At 37.5% G+C, this 17,826-nt stretch overlaps 1 protein-coding gene and 1 pseudogene across 3 annotated transcripts in view; both read right to left on the bottom strand.

The window, feature by feature from the left end:
• Tbc1d19 (TBC1 domain family member 19) overlaps positions 1-17,826 on the bottom strand; it is a 170,399-nt gene that overhangs the window by 78,795 nt on the left and 73,778 nt on the right. For all 3 annotated transcript variants that reach the window (XM_045130142.1, XM_004656101.3, XM_045130143.1), the window contains 2 exons: positions 10,447-10,485; positions 8,869-8,981 (listed from right to left, as the gene is read on the bottom strand). In XM_045130142.1, coding sequence (XP_044986077.1) covers positions 8,869-8,981; positions 10,447-10,485 — 152 coding nt within the window. The remainder of the gene's footprint in view (positions 1-8,868; positions 8,982-10,446; positions 10,486-17,826) is intronic.
• On the bottom strand, positions 4,651-5,373 carry LOC105943854 (annotated as a pseudogene).

Raw genomic sequence — 17,826 nt, forward strand, 5'->3', positions numbered from 1 at the left:
CAAAATTTTTTTTAAATAAATAAATAAATAATAAAATTGAGGGCTGGAGAGATGGCTTAGCAGTTAAGGTACTTGCCTTCAAAACCAAAGGATTCATGTTTGATTCCCCAGGGCCCATGTAAGCCAGACGCACAAGGTGGTACATGTGTCTGGAGTTTGTTTGCAGCAGCTAGAGGTCCTGGGCATGCCCATTCTCTCTATATATCTGCTTCTTTATATCTCAAATAAATTTTAAATAGTAATATTTAAAATATAAATAAGATTTGGGCTGGAGAGATGGCTTAGTGTTTAAGTGCTTGCCTGTGAAGCCTAAGGACCCCGGTTCGAGGCTTGGCTCCCCAGGACGCACATTAGCCAGATGCACAAGGGAGTGCACACGTCTGGAGTTCGTTTTCAGTGGCTGGAGGCCCTGGCGTGTCCATTCTCTCTCTCTCTCACTCTCCCTCTTTCTCTCTCTGTCTGTCACTCTCAAATAAATAAATAAAGTAAAATTTTTAAATATATATATATATAATTGAGTTCAAAATTACAAACTAATATATGGCTACTAAAATAAGGAAAACACTCTAAAGCTTGACAAAGAGACAGAACAGATTCACTTGAATGTTCCTGAAGTGACTATGGTGTTCTGTGTGCTGGTTTACTCCTCATCTGCATCCTTCCCCATCCTTCTCCATGCTTACATGAATATATAAGCACAGCTGTAAGTCTTAGCTATTTTTTGATGGCATGAAAGCACCTTGGACTCAGCTTGTCTGGACTACAGCTAAGTCATTGTTGTGCCTCCATGTTACAGATGATGTCCAACTCATTCCTTTAAAAAAAAAAAAAATTGTTGAGATAGTATCTCATTCTAGTCCAGGCTAACCCTGAATTCACTATGTAGTTTCAGGCTGGCCTTGAACTCATGTCTCCCAAGTGCTGGGTTTAAAGATGTGCACCACCATGCCTGGCTACCCATTCTTTTTAATAGCTATGAACACTTTACCATTTTCAAAGGTCTGGAATATATGTATCACAATTTTTAAATCCCCCATAGATGAAGACTCAAGCTGTTTCTTTTGGCTATTTGTCTGTGTGCATAACACTACAATAAGTCATGTCCTGCCTAGACAGAGCTATAGGATAAAGGCTATATGCATTTAAGTTGGGCTATGGACAGCCCGACTACCTTCCAAACAAGAGGAACTCAAGTTCACCATAGCACCATGAGGACACATACACATATTCCCTCACCTCTTCTTACTTTCTCATATAGTATAAATGCCATCTCACTGTAGTGTTAACTTTTACTTTTGCAACAAACAAGTCAAAGATCTTCTCATGTTTTCTGGTCTTAGGGATTTCATAATATTTGCCTATGCTTACATTATTTTTATCTTTATAATTTTGGTAGACTCTTTATTTCTAAGGAGAATAAACCATTTGTCTGTTGTGCTGCCAGTATTTTTCTTCAGAATAAAATAGTACCTGAATTTTATGGCACACATTGATGACTGCTTCAACGTTCTCTGTGTCTTTGGCTTTTCTTACTTGCTTTAGGCAGCACCACATATTTGTACAATTATTTTGCTAAAATTACTAAATTTTTTTTACTCAAATTTTATTTATTAAGTTTTTTAATATTTCATTTTTATTCATTTGACAGAAAGAGAGAGAGAATGGGCATGCCAGGGCCTCCAGTCACCGCAAACAAACTCCAGATGCATGTGCAACCTCTGGCTAATGTGGGTCCTGGTAATCGAACCTGGGTCCTTTGGTGTTGTAGGCAAATGCCTTAACTGCTAAGCCATCCCTCCAGCCCTTCTTAAATTTTATAACCCTCCTGGAACTTATTCTTATTTTTTAACTTTTTTTTTTTTTTTTGGTTTTTTGAGGTAGGGTCTCACTCTGGCTCAGGCTGACCTGGAATTCACCGTGTAGTCTCATGGTGCTCTGAACTCTCAGCAATCCTCCTACCTCTGCCTCCCAAGTGCTGGGATTAAAGGTGTGCGCCACCATGCCCGGCCTTCTTATTTTTTATATCAAAAGGTCTTATTGTTTACTTTCACGGGAATAGTCAGTTTTAGTATCTTATTTTAAAAAAAAGCAGCATTCACAAGTAAAATAAAATTGTAGATATGGAACTATAACTCACAACATTTTTCTTTTTTTAAATTTTCTAATAAGACTAAATTCATTCAATACCCTAGTAAAAGTTTTGATTACAAGTATCCCACAGTATGAAAAGTACAAAAACAGACCTGTAGTTTTCTAATCTATTAATACAAAGTGCATGACTACATACAGTGCATCCTACAGGCACAGAGGTGGAAGGGGAAGACTGGTTGAGATCCAGTAGTAAATAAATAAATACAGAAGTAGAGATGATCCATTATAGCATATTCTACCACCAATGCTACAGCCAAAATGTACCAAAAAAAAAAGCCATTTCAAAATAACTCAGGAGGATGATGACTGGACTCCCATGCTCCATCCTCCAGGGCTATCTATGGGCAAGCCAACTGACTCACTGGGTAGTATGTGCACATGGTGGCTTCAACTAGGTAGGCTGTTTCTTGGAGGAAATATAAATATTTAGACTAAGAACTAGAAAACAATAGGATGCCCATAAAAAGTGGTTCACTCCTTATACAATTCAACTTTACAAATCCAGTTTTCAAACTGAGCATGAGTCGTGGTATCTTAGGGCAAGCACATGCTCCCCCCTCCCTCATCATGACAAGTCTGAAGAGGCGCCCTTGTTCTTCCTGAACTTCTTTAGGAAAGAGGTGATCAGAGAACTTTGAATTGGGTTCAACTGAGCATTGTGTCTGGTGAGGATTTAGACATGCAAGACATCCACATTCAGCATATCTTAGTGCTCAAAAAGCCCAACTCAAGGAAACCAAACCTAACCCAACAGACACACCTCTTTTCTTCTAATCAACTTTAATGGAAGAGTAAAAAAATACCTTAGTAGGTCAAATAGCTTAATAAATCAAATAGCTACTCTATAGATAAAGCCTCCACAAAGGTCAACTGAGGTAATCCAGAGCTAAAACTGAACTGTGCGGCTTTCAATGAAGTACCCAGATAGTTCTGTAATACCGTCATCAATTACTTACACACTGCAAGCCCTCTAAGAAGCTGTCCCGAGAACCAGGCACCTGTATTCCTGACAACCCAAAGAATTATGCAGTCTATCTTGCTAGTTTAGCATTTTTAACCGAGTGTGTTCTCTACCGTGTGGTGACACTTTGGTACTATCTGTATATCTTGTTCATTGTATAGGTTCACCTCCTCCTCAGAAGGAACTCTGGTTCACATCAGGTTTTTATCAATGTGAAGATGAAGCAGGATGACACAGGATGCATACAGTTAAGCTACTTGTGTCTTTAGAAATTAAATTCCCCTTCAAGTTATTTGTACCAGAAAAGCTCATTCTGTCCCACTTAATAATCAGAACATTGGCAAGACCTTAGTATTTTAAAACTATTAACTACCTCTAGGGGCAGGTCATGCTACTGAATTATGACAAATTATCCACATGAGGAAAAAGTGTAGCCACCATCTTAAAAATGCCCCAACCAGTGCCTCTCTACATAGTAAGACTAAACTACATATGGCTATCATACAACAAATCCCATCTTTGTCCCCTGAAATCCCCTAAATGCATACATTAGAAGAGGATTTTTAAAAAGACTTAAAGTGGGCTGGAGAGATGGCTTAGCAGTTAAGCGCTTGCCTGTGAAGCCCAAGGACCCTGGTTCAAGGCTCCATTCTCCAGGACCCACATTAGCCAGATGCACAAGGGGGCGGGGCGCACGCGTCTGGAGTTTGTTTGCAGAGGCTGGAGGCCCTGGTGGGCCCATTCTCTTTCTCTCTCTCTCTCTCTCTCTCTCTCTCTCTCTCTCTCTCTCTCTCTCTCTCTCTCTCTGCCTCTTTGTCCCTCTGTCTGTCGCTCTCAAATAAATAAACAACAACATCAAAAGACTTAAAGAGCACTTTATAGCAGAATTCAGTTCTCCTATAAAATTGTCAGCATCTTAATTATTATGTACACTTCTTTTTTCTTGCAGTAAGCTAGACACTGGCTTCAGAGTTTGTGGGACTGGGAAAGGGGTATAAGCCATTCAAATTTATTCTAGAAAATGTCTTTTGGCAGAATAGCAGGTATCCAAGTGAAAAATAGAAGAGTCAGTCCCGGAACATGCCGGCTGAAAAGGTTTGAGCCCGATGGGGAATGAGGATTAAAGAAAGACAGGAGAAAGAATGAAAGCAAGGACTCCAGTCCAGGACTGAAGCATCATTTATTTCTCAGCAGTCCTTTTTAATATCTTCTTGCAAACAGTTTGCCTATGTACAAAAATTCCATGACCTTCACACAAGTTTCTATCAAAACAACTTATTTCTGTTACAGAGTTATATGCCTTGACCACTTCTCAGTACAAAAGATTATTCCAAGGTTGGGAGAGAAACAAACCCTCTGTTCACAGCAATACAAGCATAAAGGTTCAAGGAACGGTCAGCTCTTGCCAGTAACACTGAATGTTCACAGTCTTGCTTACTTGCTGGTGCAAAAGTCTTGTTGCCAAACAACCCAATACTATGAGATTCAAGGCCAGCCCAATGGCCCACGACAGGTCAGTTTGTTGCTTTGTGGTTTTTTCAAAATTTAAGTTGCTTTAAGTTCCTGCACGACCTCAGCCTCCACTCCTGAGTGGAGAAGGGCAGAGGTGAGGGCCCCGCTCCTCTGGCTTCTCAGCCACTGCTTTCTCATTGCTGCAGCAGGGATTGAACAGGTGAGTTCTTCCCCAAATCGGCCCTTATAATTGATCCCGCAACATATTTTCTGTCTTCCAGTATGTTAGATCTAAAAAGTGGGGCGGTGGGGAGGGGACTGGTATTCTGTTAGAGCTGGAAGCTATCTCTGTATCTGAGCCATCTGACTGGTTTACTATAACATGGTGAGTGGGCTGGAGAGGCACTGGAGGTGGTACTGTGGACATCAGGATTGTGGCGTTTAAATTCCTTCTGCAGCTTACTGATCTGGTTGCTTTTGATCCTGTTTCCAGATAAACTTTTGACTTTCTTTGGTTTCAATGTTGTCTTTAGGCTGGGTCCTGCTCTTGCATCTACCACATGATTACAGTTTTTTTTTTTTTTTCTCTTGTTTTTGTTTTTTCTTTTTGACCCTGCTGGAAACTTCTTCCATCTTTTCACAAGCAGCACACAGGCATTACAGATGTCTCCTGAGCAAGTCTCCTGCAACCCAAAACAGCTCCGAGAACTGGAGGACTTTGCTCTACAAAACAGCCCTCTACACTTTGGCTTGTGAAACCAAACATCTTTTCTTCTGGGCAATAGTCTTCCAAGAGCATGCCAGTCCATGCGCAGTGCCTCGCCACTCTGCAGGCTCCACTGGGCCGCCCCTGCGAGTACTCTATCCCTCCGCCTCAGCCTTGTCTAGGAAGATTGTCTCCTGAGCTCCTGCAGTGGCTACCACGGCCTGGCAAGGTGTAGATTCCACTTTCCCTCTGCACACCCACCTTTTTCTTTAATGATGGAGTAAGCTCCTCTTAAACAGTTAATCTCATAGGAACCTTAAGATAATTCCATCCAGTTAAAAATAAAAGGAATTACCTTAACTATATAATGTTTTATATAAAGGCATCCCACCTAAGACTATGATACAGGTCTTAGCTATGTGACTTTATGCACTCTAACAAGTGTTACTGGGCTGCAGTCCAATGATAACAATAGTATCTTCTTTGTAAAACTGATGTGAGGAATAAATGATAAATACACAAAATGTTCAAAATCGTGCCTGACACAAGGTTTTATATGTAAGAGTTAGATATTCTTGTTCTATGTCTTCTTTAAGTCTTAGGATTTTTCCCATATGGGCTTTGTGGCCTTCCTGCTAACTTTTCATTAAATGTTTTCATATTGCTGTTTTACCAATGAGATGTTTTAAAAAAATTTTATCTTCCTAACTCATTGTTGATAATACAGATAAAAGCAACTGACTTTTGCTGACACAAATCATACTAAAATCTTTCATTAATTGTGATAAGCTTGGGGATTTCTGGTTTTAATCATATTTAAAGAGTGTTATTTAATCACCATTTCCTCTTTCCTAAAACAAAAGTCAGTTCATTTCCATATCTTATAGCATTTCAGGGAACTCAAGAACTATACTGAGCAATAGTGATAGTATTATATGCCTAATTCTAATGAAAAATATTTAGAAATTCAGTTTAGCTTATGCTACTCAAGTTATTTTGGGGAAATGTTCTCATTATGCTTCAGTACTTCCATCTAAAGATTTGATTAGAAATAGCTATTGAATTTTACTCCACTGGACATCTCTGCCATTTTTTTCTCCATTAATGTTCTAATGTGCTATAAAGACCCAACAGCCATGACACACATTCTCATTGCACTCTCACTGTGGACTCACTCAGATAATGCAAGCTGGACAAGCCTCCCTCCCTCCCCCTCATGGTTGTCTAGGCTACATGTATAACCAAAGAGGGTGACTTCTCCTGAAGAGAAGGGGGACACGAATTGAGAAATGTTGATATATTTTATCAAACCATTTTACATTTTATCCCTAGACTTCCATAGCTCCTATATAAAACATACAGAAATAAAGTAAAATCTATAGACATCTTGAAAATATTACTATGTGAAAGTTTTTGTGATCCTGGGTTATTATTTAATATGTAACCTTTAAAATTTATTGTATGTACATATATATTCTGACATTGAATGCTGAAGTAAAAGCAATTAAAGGAATTATTTCTTTGGGTAATATATACTACAAACATATTCATGTCTGCATTATTACTTATGAATTATACATGTTCACACAGAATTTTGTTTTAATTGCTATCCTAAACAATGAGCTATTTGTAATTGTATATGTAATGCTTTTTATTATAAATTCATTACATGAACATATAATAATTAATTAACTTCAGAAGTAAGACTAGAAAACTAATAACTATTTTAATGAGAGCAGTCACTAAAATACTAAATTTAGGATCAGATACATCCATAAAGAAATACATATTCAAAATCTATTGAATATTTTTTAAACATGAAGAAAATTTTTTAATGAGCCCTATTATTTAAAATAGCCAACTATCCCATAAAAACAATTATACAGTAATCTGATCAATTAATTCAATGTAGAAAATATTAAAATACTACATAACAAAGCAACAGTCAAATCTCCAGAACCCACATAAACATCTGGGATTCTGACTCAAACAAGAAGAGGTGGAAGACGGATGGAGTAGGATGCTCAACATCCCACTCTGGCCACTGCAGGCAAGTGTGCCGAGCCGCAGGTGAGTGCACCCCAGCAGGCAGGTGTATGGGGCACAGTAAAGGCATGCATACATGTGCATGCACACACACATACACACACACACACATACACACACGTATTACAGACCAACATATACAAACAAAAAGTGTTGTAGGGATGGAAAGATGGCTTAGCAGTTAAGTGCTTGCTTGTGAAGCCTAAGGATCCTGGTTCGAAGATTGATTCCCCAGTACCCATGTAGGCCAGATGGTCAAGGTGGTGCATGCGTCTGGAGTTCATTTGCAGTGGCTGGAGGCTCTAATGTGCCCATTCTCTCTCTCTCTCTGCCTTCTCTGCCTCTTTCTCTCTCTGTCTGTCACTCTCAAATAAATAAAAAATAATTTTCGAAAGTGTTGTAGCTATTACAGGAAAAAGGAACAGGAACATAGCATGATAAGATATCAAATACAAGATCTGGGTTTTTTTCCTTAAAACAGAGAAGACTTGAGAATATATAAAGCTAGAGAAGCTACAGCACTACAAAAGAAGAGGTCTAAGACTTAGAAAAAAAATGCCAATGACAGAAGGAAGCCCACGTGGAGCCTTGGAAAATATGAGCACATCTCCACTGAGGTAGTGGTAAGATGAAAGTGAGTTTTGTGCATCAAGATAGGAGCTTAAGATAGAAATTGATAAATTTATTTTTCATTGAAACAAAAAGCAAGATTTGTCAGGAAATAATGCAAAGTAAAAAGTCCAAACTTTAAGGTAAAACTTGGAGAAATGGAGAGGGAACTGCCTAGTACTGTAGAAATGACTGACCCATGTCCCCACAGAAGACCAAAGGAACTTGCAGAGGCAGGAATCTACATAATTCTATGCCTCAAGTCAGTTCAGGCACCATTTCTTTTTAAGTGATAGAGGGCTGACAAATATGAACCATAGCCCTCTGGGCACAGGGCTACAGATTTATACTAAAGAACAACTGTGTGAGGTTGTTGTTTTCTACAATTGTGTTAGTTCATCTCCCTGACCTGGAGGATTTTCTCTAAGAATAGCCTTATTTAATAACTACTAATACTTATATCATTTGACTTCGCAAAATTAAATAAATATTTACTATCTTTTTTTTCTGAGGTAGGGTTTCACTCTAGCCCAGGCTGACCTGGAATTCACTATGTAGTTTCAGGGTAGCCTCAAACTCATGGCAATCTTCCTACCTCTGCCTCCCAAGTGCTGGGATTAAAGGCGTGCACCACAACCTCCGGCTATTTACTATCTTTTATGTGCTAGGCAAGAATCCCATTAGATTATCTGCATGGCTATTATTCCTCTCCACTAGTTTAGCTTCACTGAGAATACACTTCAGCAGGATTATTTTATGGAAACATTTACCTGTTTTAGCCGCAGCTCTGTAACAGCATTGAAGAAAGAAGGTATCAAATGAATATAACAAGTGTTTTGATCTAAACACGGAGTCAAGTAGGAATTCTGGAGAAAGTGACAGAATGATTTAAGTGTGACAGCCTGTGAGAGAGATGGAGAAAGAGAACACGTATTCTTCTTACCTCAGGTTGACTGGAGATATTCAAAATGAGAGCCCACAGCTCAGCTCTCAGAGCTGTGGGGCTTCCTTGTCTGACATACTGTTGAGCGGCAGCGCTATCTTGCTGTGCTAGAACTGTCAAAACATATTAAATCCATTAGAAAACTCATAATGGAAGACATGTCTAGGAAATCTTTAATTATAAATCTTTTTGGAAGCTAACATTTAGTCTTTATATCTGACATGATGTCATACTATCATTTTCTTTTGCCCTCTGGATTTTTAGATGGCTTTATTTACAGTCCTAGAAAGTATAAGCTATAAGCTTCCCTAGCTCTTGCTCAGCCTGATAAAAGCTTTCTCATGTAGGTAACTTAAGGTCACTTTGCTTTAACCATATGGCTCCATAGATCTAACACTATGAATACATATGTGCATATATAATGTTGGCTTTTCTGATCTAGTAAAGTCATATATTCAGAACCTTTCATAGACATGTGTTGCGGAATCATGAGTGTTCTAATATGTGCAAGTAGTATAGTGCATGAGGTATCATGACTAAGTTTAAGACAGAGAAATGGAAGTGATCCATCTCTACTGGCTGTGTGCAAGCACTAACTGAAAGGGGAAATTTAAAAGAAATAAGAAGAGAGAGAGGATATCCTTTTAACAAAGTTACTCTTAACCACCACCATTAAAAATTAATATATTATCTTTTGCTTTCACTTTTCGTTTCTTTAATGAAAACATAAGCTATTAAAAGCTCTGAAAATGAGATATACTAGACAACTGCTGGTGTTCACCTAACAGCACTAGTTCCTCTTAAAAGGAAGGGGGGGGGGCAGAATTTCTTGTTCTAAATGAAAGCATAACAAAAGGAAATGTAAGGATCATATAAAATAAAAGTAGAATATGTTACTTAATTTATAATTGTGTTTAATGAAAGTCAATCATACAAATGAGGCCTTTTAAGTAAATATGATTTCAAAACTGAACGAGGCAGATTGGTACAGGACAATTTAACAGTCACAGAAGAGTCACTCTGATACAAAGACTTGGTGGCACTTCATAGGTCAAAAACAACACAGGATTTACAAAAGCAAGGGGACGAATCTCCAAAAGATGGGTAAATTATTGCCCAGAATACAAAGACTTGTTTCACTGATTAAGTCCTAGCACCGTGAACAGTAGGCGGGCACTGTTGTTACATTCTCTCCTGATGCAAGAACAGAATCTGGTTAGTGCTAATGAGAGGTGTGTGGGCGCATCAAAAAGAAAGCCTGCCTCTTTGATTGTAACATGAAATTCTGCTGCTCAGTGTTTTAATCTAACTTCCTTGGAGAATGTGCACCTGCATTTCCTTTTCAGCGAACAGTTGTAAACTTCTTTACCTGATATTTATTGAAGAGGCTACAGTGCTACATTTCCTTCTAAATAAAGATCCCCATTAGATTACCTGCATGGCTAAATATTATTCCTGTCCAGTGACTGAGCTTCACAGAGAATACACTTCACCTGGTTTATTTTATGGAGACATTTATCTAGAGCTCTCTCGTTTTTTTTTTAAAATATAAATTAAAATAAATCTGCCTAAACTTACCCTTTTGCCCAATACGCACATGCTCATTTTCAAAAAGTTCTAAAAATGTTAAAAGAAAATAAAATTATTATACACAAATAGGATCAGCACATTTGAAATGAGGCACATTGGTTTCTGGTACTGATACTTTTTAATTATTTTTAATGGTGAGCGACTCTAGAAAACTACAGAGTGTTTTTGTTTGGAGGATAGAGTATCAAGATGTTGCCTAGGCTTGTCTTGAACACACTGTAGCCTCAGCTGGCCTCAAGCTCAAGATCCTCCTCTCTCAGTCTTCTAAGTGCTGGGATTACAGGCATGTACCACCACTCCTGGCTCTGAAAACTATTATATATGTGTATGTATACATACATACATACATACATAAATATATATATATATATATATATATACACACACACACATATATATACACACACGCATATATATGTATATATATATACACATATATAATATATATATATGTGTGTATATATATATATATATATACATATATATATATGTGTATATATATATATATATATAAAATCTTTTTCTAGGTTGCTTAAAAGTGAGTTCATAATTTATTCAGAAGATGAAATTTAATAAATTATTTTTTCTCTGTTTGTTTAAACATAATAACTTTCAGGGCTGGAGAGATAGCTTAGCAGTTAAGGCATTTGCCTGCAAAGCCTAAGGACCCAGGTTCAATATCCCAGTACCCACACAAGGTGATGCATGATTTTGTTTACAGTGGCTAGAGACCCTGGCATGACTATTCTCTCCCTCTCTCTCTCTCTCTCTCTCTCTCTGCCTCTTTCTCTCCCTTTCTCAAACTAATTAAATAAAATATTTTTAAAAACATAACTTTTCATAATACAAAGTGTTTTTGTACATTTAATAAAAAAGAAGTACAAAGAAAAATCTTCTAAAATAGTATTTCAAGAAAAAATTATTTGAAATTAAAAAAAAAAAGCCTAGGGAGGGATTTAAGCAAAATCACGGCAAAATACATGTTTGTTCCAAGAAGTGAAGGTGCATAGGTTTTTCTTAGCCACAATAGAGAAGCAGGAGAGACCAAGATCTACCAGAAAGGAGGAAACCCCAGCCAGAATCCTGCAGAGGCACTTTGGGCCCATGCACACACCTGGCCCAGCAACCAGCTACAGCAGGAAAGACCAAACAAAAGGATTTTCTAACCTCATCAAACCTGAAGGGGAGACAGCAGAGATCAGCTAAGGAGCTGCTGAAAGGGATACAGGTGTGAACAACTGAGCAGTTCCAGTAAAACTCCAGGCTTCCTGCATTCTCCCACCACCCCCCACCCCCAACCATCAGAACCATGAAAATCCCGAGGACACATTCAGCCCCAGGTGACAGGACATCCAGCACAGCTGATCAGAACACCAAATTCACAGAACATTGTTGCATTTGATGCTTTCAGGTTCATAGGGCCTTTGTCTTTTTCTTCTGTCATTATTGGGGGCAGGGTCTGTTTCAGACTCAGGCTGACCTAGAACCCATTTCAGAATACAAATCTCAACCTCCCAGCAGATAGGATTAAGGGTATAGAGCAAGGCACACTCTTAGGGATTTTGGCTTTCTAAGGTTATTTGTTTGTTTCATTTGCATACTCTGTGCTGGTCTTTATTGAATGTGTATATTGCTCAGTTGAATTTTAGAATTTTGCCAGTAAATTGCTCCACCCAGCCCATTAGAATACTTAAAGCAGGCAAACTCAACACCTAGGATTACTTCTGCAATTGGATTAGAGTACGAGAGCTATACTTGGCAGCTTAAACTCCTACTCTGAAGGTACATAAAGTTGGACTTCCAAATATAAAAGCACCACAGATTATTAGAAAACCCAAGGATCAAATCAACTCAGGATGCAAAAATCACTACATTATAATATAAGAAACACAAAAATTCAAGACAATACAACCCATCCAAAAATTATAAATCCATCTGATATGACCCCTATTGAGACTGTTTTATATGAAATGCCTGACAAATATTTCAAATACATGATTTTGTCTATACTCAAAGAAAAGAAGGAATTAAAGGAATCAAAAAAGAAAACAAAGGAATTAGAAAAGAAAACAAACTCCTGAAGGAATTACAAGAGAACAAAGGAAACAAGCTTAATGAAATAAGGAGGTCATTAAAGACATGAGTAAAGAAATAGAAATTATGAAGAAAAACCAGGCAGAAACTCTAGCACTGAAAATCACAGTTTGCCAAATAAAAAACATGGTGGAAAGTCTCATTAGTAGAATGGATGAAGGAGGGAACAGAATATCTAAACTAGAAGACAAGGGGGGAAGGCAGATCAAATACAGTCCAACAAAGAAAAAGAAAAGCTAATAGGAAGGTATGACTAGAAATTTCAAGATATTCAGGAAACTACAAAAAGATCAAACATAAGAATTCAGGGTATAGTAGAAGGAGGAGAATTCCAGTCCAAAGGCATAGTAGGCATTTTCAACAAAATCATAAAAGAAAATTGTCCCCAAATTGAGAATGCCAATGCAGATACAAGCAGCTTTTAGAACACCAAACCAGAAAAAAAAAAAAAAAAAAAAACCTAGAAAGAACCTTTCCTCATCATGTTATAATTAAACTACTAAACCCACAAACCAGAGAAAATATACTGAACGCAGTTAGAGAGAAAAGGCATGTTGCCTACCTATAAAGACAAGCCCATCAGGATCAAAACAGATTAATCAACAGAAACTTAAAAGCCAGATGGGCTTGTAGTGATTTATTCCAAGTTCTGAAAGATAACAATAGTCAACCAAGATTACTTTATCCTGAAAATCTATCTATCCAAATTGAAGGAGAAATAAGGACAACTAAACCAGTTCTACAGAATATACTTGAAGGAATTCTTCACACTGAAGAAAAAGCAAAACACACACAGGAGGAAATAGGAAAAAAAAAATAAACCATATTCAAATGTTAATTAAAACAAGTGAGTAAAAGGAAAAATGAAGCACTACAAAATAAGAAGAATAGTGAGAATAAATGCATTCCTTTCAATAATAACTCTTAATATCAATGGCCTTTTTTTAATCAATTTTTTATCAATGTCCCAACAAAAAGACACAGGCTTACAGACTGGATTAGAAGCCAGAACTGTGCCATCTGTTGCCTCCAGGAAACTCATCTTCCAATAAAAGATAGATACTGTCTTAGGGTGAATTGATGGAAAATGGTATTTTAAGCAAATGTGCCTAGGAAACAAGCAGGGGTTGCTATTCTAATATCTGACAGGATAGGCTTCAAACAAGCATTAGTGAGGAAAGTTAAAGAAGGACATTTATACTGATTAAGGGTATACTCCAACAGGAGGGCATGACAATCCTAAACATATATGCATCCAACATGGGTGCTCCCAATTTCATCAAACAAACAGTATTAGACTTAAGGTCACAGATAACACCAAACACAGTTTTAGTGGGTGACTTCAATACCCACTCTCATTAATTTATAGGACATCCTGACAAAAAATAAACCAAGACATCAGGATTAAATGATGTCATGGAACAAATGGATCTAACAGATATCTATAGAACAGTCCATCTAAATGCTGCGGAATATACATTTTTGTCAGTAGCACATGGAACATTCTCTAAAATAGACCATGTATTAGGACACAAAGCAAATCTCAACAAATATAGGAAAACTGAAGTGACCCCTTGTACTCTATAGGAGGGGATACATGCCTAGTACTGAAAACCTAATCCAAAGCCTACGGCAGGGGAGGTCATAAGCCTTACCGGTATAAAGCCTGCTCTTGTCTAGTTAAAAGCATATATTATGTTCGCTAAACTGCCAGCAAGTACTACACTTAATGTCCATATTCATATATTAATGCTACTCTCACTGTTGGTTAGAGAACCTTCTCTTTTCATATGGCAGTGACCACTGGAATGACCCAAAAGGCAATATAGTGCTAAGAAGAAGTGACAGAGGAGTGTTCAGCACTGAAACATCTCTATCACACCCTTCATGCTCAAGGTCCATTGTTGAAGAGGTGGTGGAAAGAATGTAAGAGCCAAAGGAAGGGTACACCTCTGTACAATGCAACTGTCCAGACAGAAATTGGCCTTGATATCCACAACCTTGCAGTGCCTAGCAATACCTTTACAAGACCCTCATAATAGGAGAAAAAGATGATAACATCAAAATAAAAGTGAGACTAGTGGTGAGAGGGAGGGGATATGATGGAGAGTGGAGTTGTGAAGGGGAAAGTGAGGAAGGGGAAGGAATTATCATGGTTATTGTCTATAAGTTTTGAAGTTGTCAATAATAAAATTATACATTAAAAAAACAAACTCATGGGCTGGAGTTATTTCTTAGCAGCTAAGGTGCTTGCCTGAGAAGACTAAGGACCCAAGTTCATTTCTCCAGTACCCACATAAGCCAGATGCACAAGGTGGTGCATGTGTCTGGAGTTCATTTGTGGTGGCTGAAGGCCCTGGTACCCCCTTCTTTCTATCTGCCTCTCCCTCTCTCTCCCTCAAATAAATAAGAAAAAAAAAATCCCCACATGTCTCAGGAAACATTGCAGAAGATAGGGTTGAAAGATTTTAAGAGCCACAGAGTGGGTATGAATACCCAGAGGCATGGTTCCCAGCTACCCCATAGGGAATGACTGAGGCTTTCACTGGTCCCATAGTAAATACCATAACTCCAGTGAGGAGGGCTCCCTAGGTAATAGGAGCCAGGGGAAAGGGACAAAAGAGTATAGCCTGTTAATATATATATATGTATATATAATTTTTAAAATGTCAATTGATATAAAAAACCTTTGCAATTTCATATATAAAGTCCTATTTCAACTCCAATCTCCCATTAAAGAATATTGAACAATAGGATATCTTCTATAGGTAAAAATTGCAGTACAAGAACTATCTTAAAACATTTTATGGTAGGGGTTATTTTTCTAAAGTATCAATCATAATGGTCATTATAGCATATTAAAAGAAGCTTCTGCTCACCAGTGGAATGGATGCATATATTTATAGTATGTATACTTGGCGAAGGACTCACATCCAGAATATATAGAAAACTCTTGAGAGAAAAGGACAACTGTCTGACACAAATAGGCAATGGACTTCAAGTCCTTAAAAAAAAAAAAAAAAAAAAAAACAAAAAACAAAAAAACACCAGGAGACTTAAAGACAAATAAATATGAAAAGCTTCTTGGTCATAATAATCATTATAGAAATACAATTAAAACCATTAGGAAACATTGAACCATCACAATGATAAAAGTGAACAATCATCAATTCCCTCTCAGACATGCCCTAAGGTACATAGGTAGATAGGTAGGTAGATATATATATATATATATATATATATATATATATATATATATATCTCCAATGGTACATGAAATAAAATTCACAGCAAGGCTAGTGATTAAAAAACAAATTGTAGTAATAACTGAAGTGACCTTAACAATAGACAAAAATACATCACAGTACACACATATAGTAGACTGCAACACAGAAATTAGGATAAGTGATTTATAATTCTGTGCCCCACTAGAGATCTTACAACCAACATTAAGCAAAAGAAGTCAGATGTAAGTATAGCCCCAAATAATTCCCAAAGTGCCAAAACTAGCCTATGATGCTACAAGTCAGGACTGTCATCTATGAGAGCAGTAGACCTCAGAAGTGTTCCTAAAGGAGGTTGTAGAATGTTGACAATACTCTTGACTGAGTTGGAGGTTACTCAAGTTCATTCACTTTGTAATCCAATGATTGGTGTATATACAGTTTGTGCATTTAGAAGAATTTATGTTGTCACACTTCTTACAACATTCTTAAAAATTAAAATAAAACAAAATAATGAGACCATCAGGGTGTGGACAGAGTACTTTTAGATCTCTCTCCATTCAAGAGAAAAAACAGTCTTTCAACGTCTTTCCCATCTCCTGACAATGAGGAGCAGCTAAACTGTACTTGGTAGACTTCACATTAGCTTTTCTTTTTTAAATTTTAGTTTTTATCTACTTAATTATTTGAGAGAAAGAGAAAGAATAGGTGTGTCAGGGCCTCTAGCCACTGTAAATAAAATGAACTCCATATGCATGTGCCACCATGTACAGCTGGCTTACATGGATCCTGGGGAATCAAACCTGAGTCCTTAACTGCTCAGCCATCTCTCCAGCCCACAGTAGCTTTTCTAATGAATGGGTCATCAGTGTTAGGCCATGAACTGAATGTGACTCAGTAAGGACAGCTCAGGTTCCCTGGCAACCTGTAGCCATCTTTGCACTTGTTTCAACTTTGGCAAATGTGTTCTGTGGTCTGTGGCACACATATGGGCACAGGAGAGAAGAAGGAAACCTGTCCTAGGCTAAGAATTTAACAAAGTGTTCTAGAAAGCCTGTACTGTAATGCTGGATTTATTCCAGCTAAATATGATGCTGTGTTTGTTTTCCCTTTGTTAGTATTTCTTGTGTATCTACAGCTCTCCTGAGGAAGAAAACAGTATGAAGATGGCTAGAGTGTTAGGATGACTAGGCCAGGACAGCATGTGGGCAATCCAGGAATACCTGAATGCAGACCAAACTACATCACTACTCCCAGCAGGACCATAGAGACAGCCAGCTTCCTACTGCTTGAAATACTTCAAAAACCTAGTTTTAATGTGTAAACTTCTAACGTGAAAGCAAAATCAGTAGATTCTCTGAAAGATTAATGTACATTAGGTACATCTAGAAACACAGTACTTCTTTAGTTTATTCATTTCTAAATGTTTGAAGAAATTATTTGAGGAGATTCTACAGTAACTAGGAAAGTACCTGGGATCCAGCTAAAATACACTCTATTATCTATCTATCTGTCTGTCTGTCTGTCTATCTGTCTGTCTGTCTGTCTGTCTATCTTTTTAACCATCTATCTATCTATTTGGGGTTGGTTTTAAATATCAATGATTGGTAAAATTGATAACCAATAATCAAAAATTATCAGCCAATTCTTATTCTCTAATAAAAGTAGATAATTCTATGAGATGACATATTAGTATGAAATAAGCAATATTAAAAGACATTTCTAGGGTTGGAGAGATGGCTTAGCGGTTAAGTGCTTGCCTGTCAAGCCTAAGGACCCCGGTTCAAGGTTTGATTCCCCAGGACCCACATTAGCTAGATACACAAGGGGCGCAAGCCTCTGGAGGTCCTTTGCAGTGGCTAGAGGCCCTGGCATGCCCATTCTCTCTCTCTCTCTCTCTTGCATTCACTATTTTTCAGTCCATGTCTGTGGCTTTGGTAAATTGAAAATTTACCAAAATGCTTTAAAATGTTAATACCGTAATGTAATATATATAATATATATAATATATATAATATATATAATATATATAATATATATAATATATATA

Source organism: Jaculus jaculus, chromosome 11 (genome assembly GCF_020740685.1).
Source record: "Jaculus jaculus isolate mJacJac1 chromosome 11, mJacJac1.mat.Y.cur, whole genome shotgun sequence".
Taxonomy (NCBI): Eukaryota; Metazoa; Chordata; class Mammalia; order Rodentia; family Dipodidae; genus Jaculus; species Jaculus jaculus.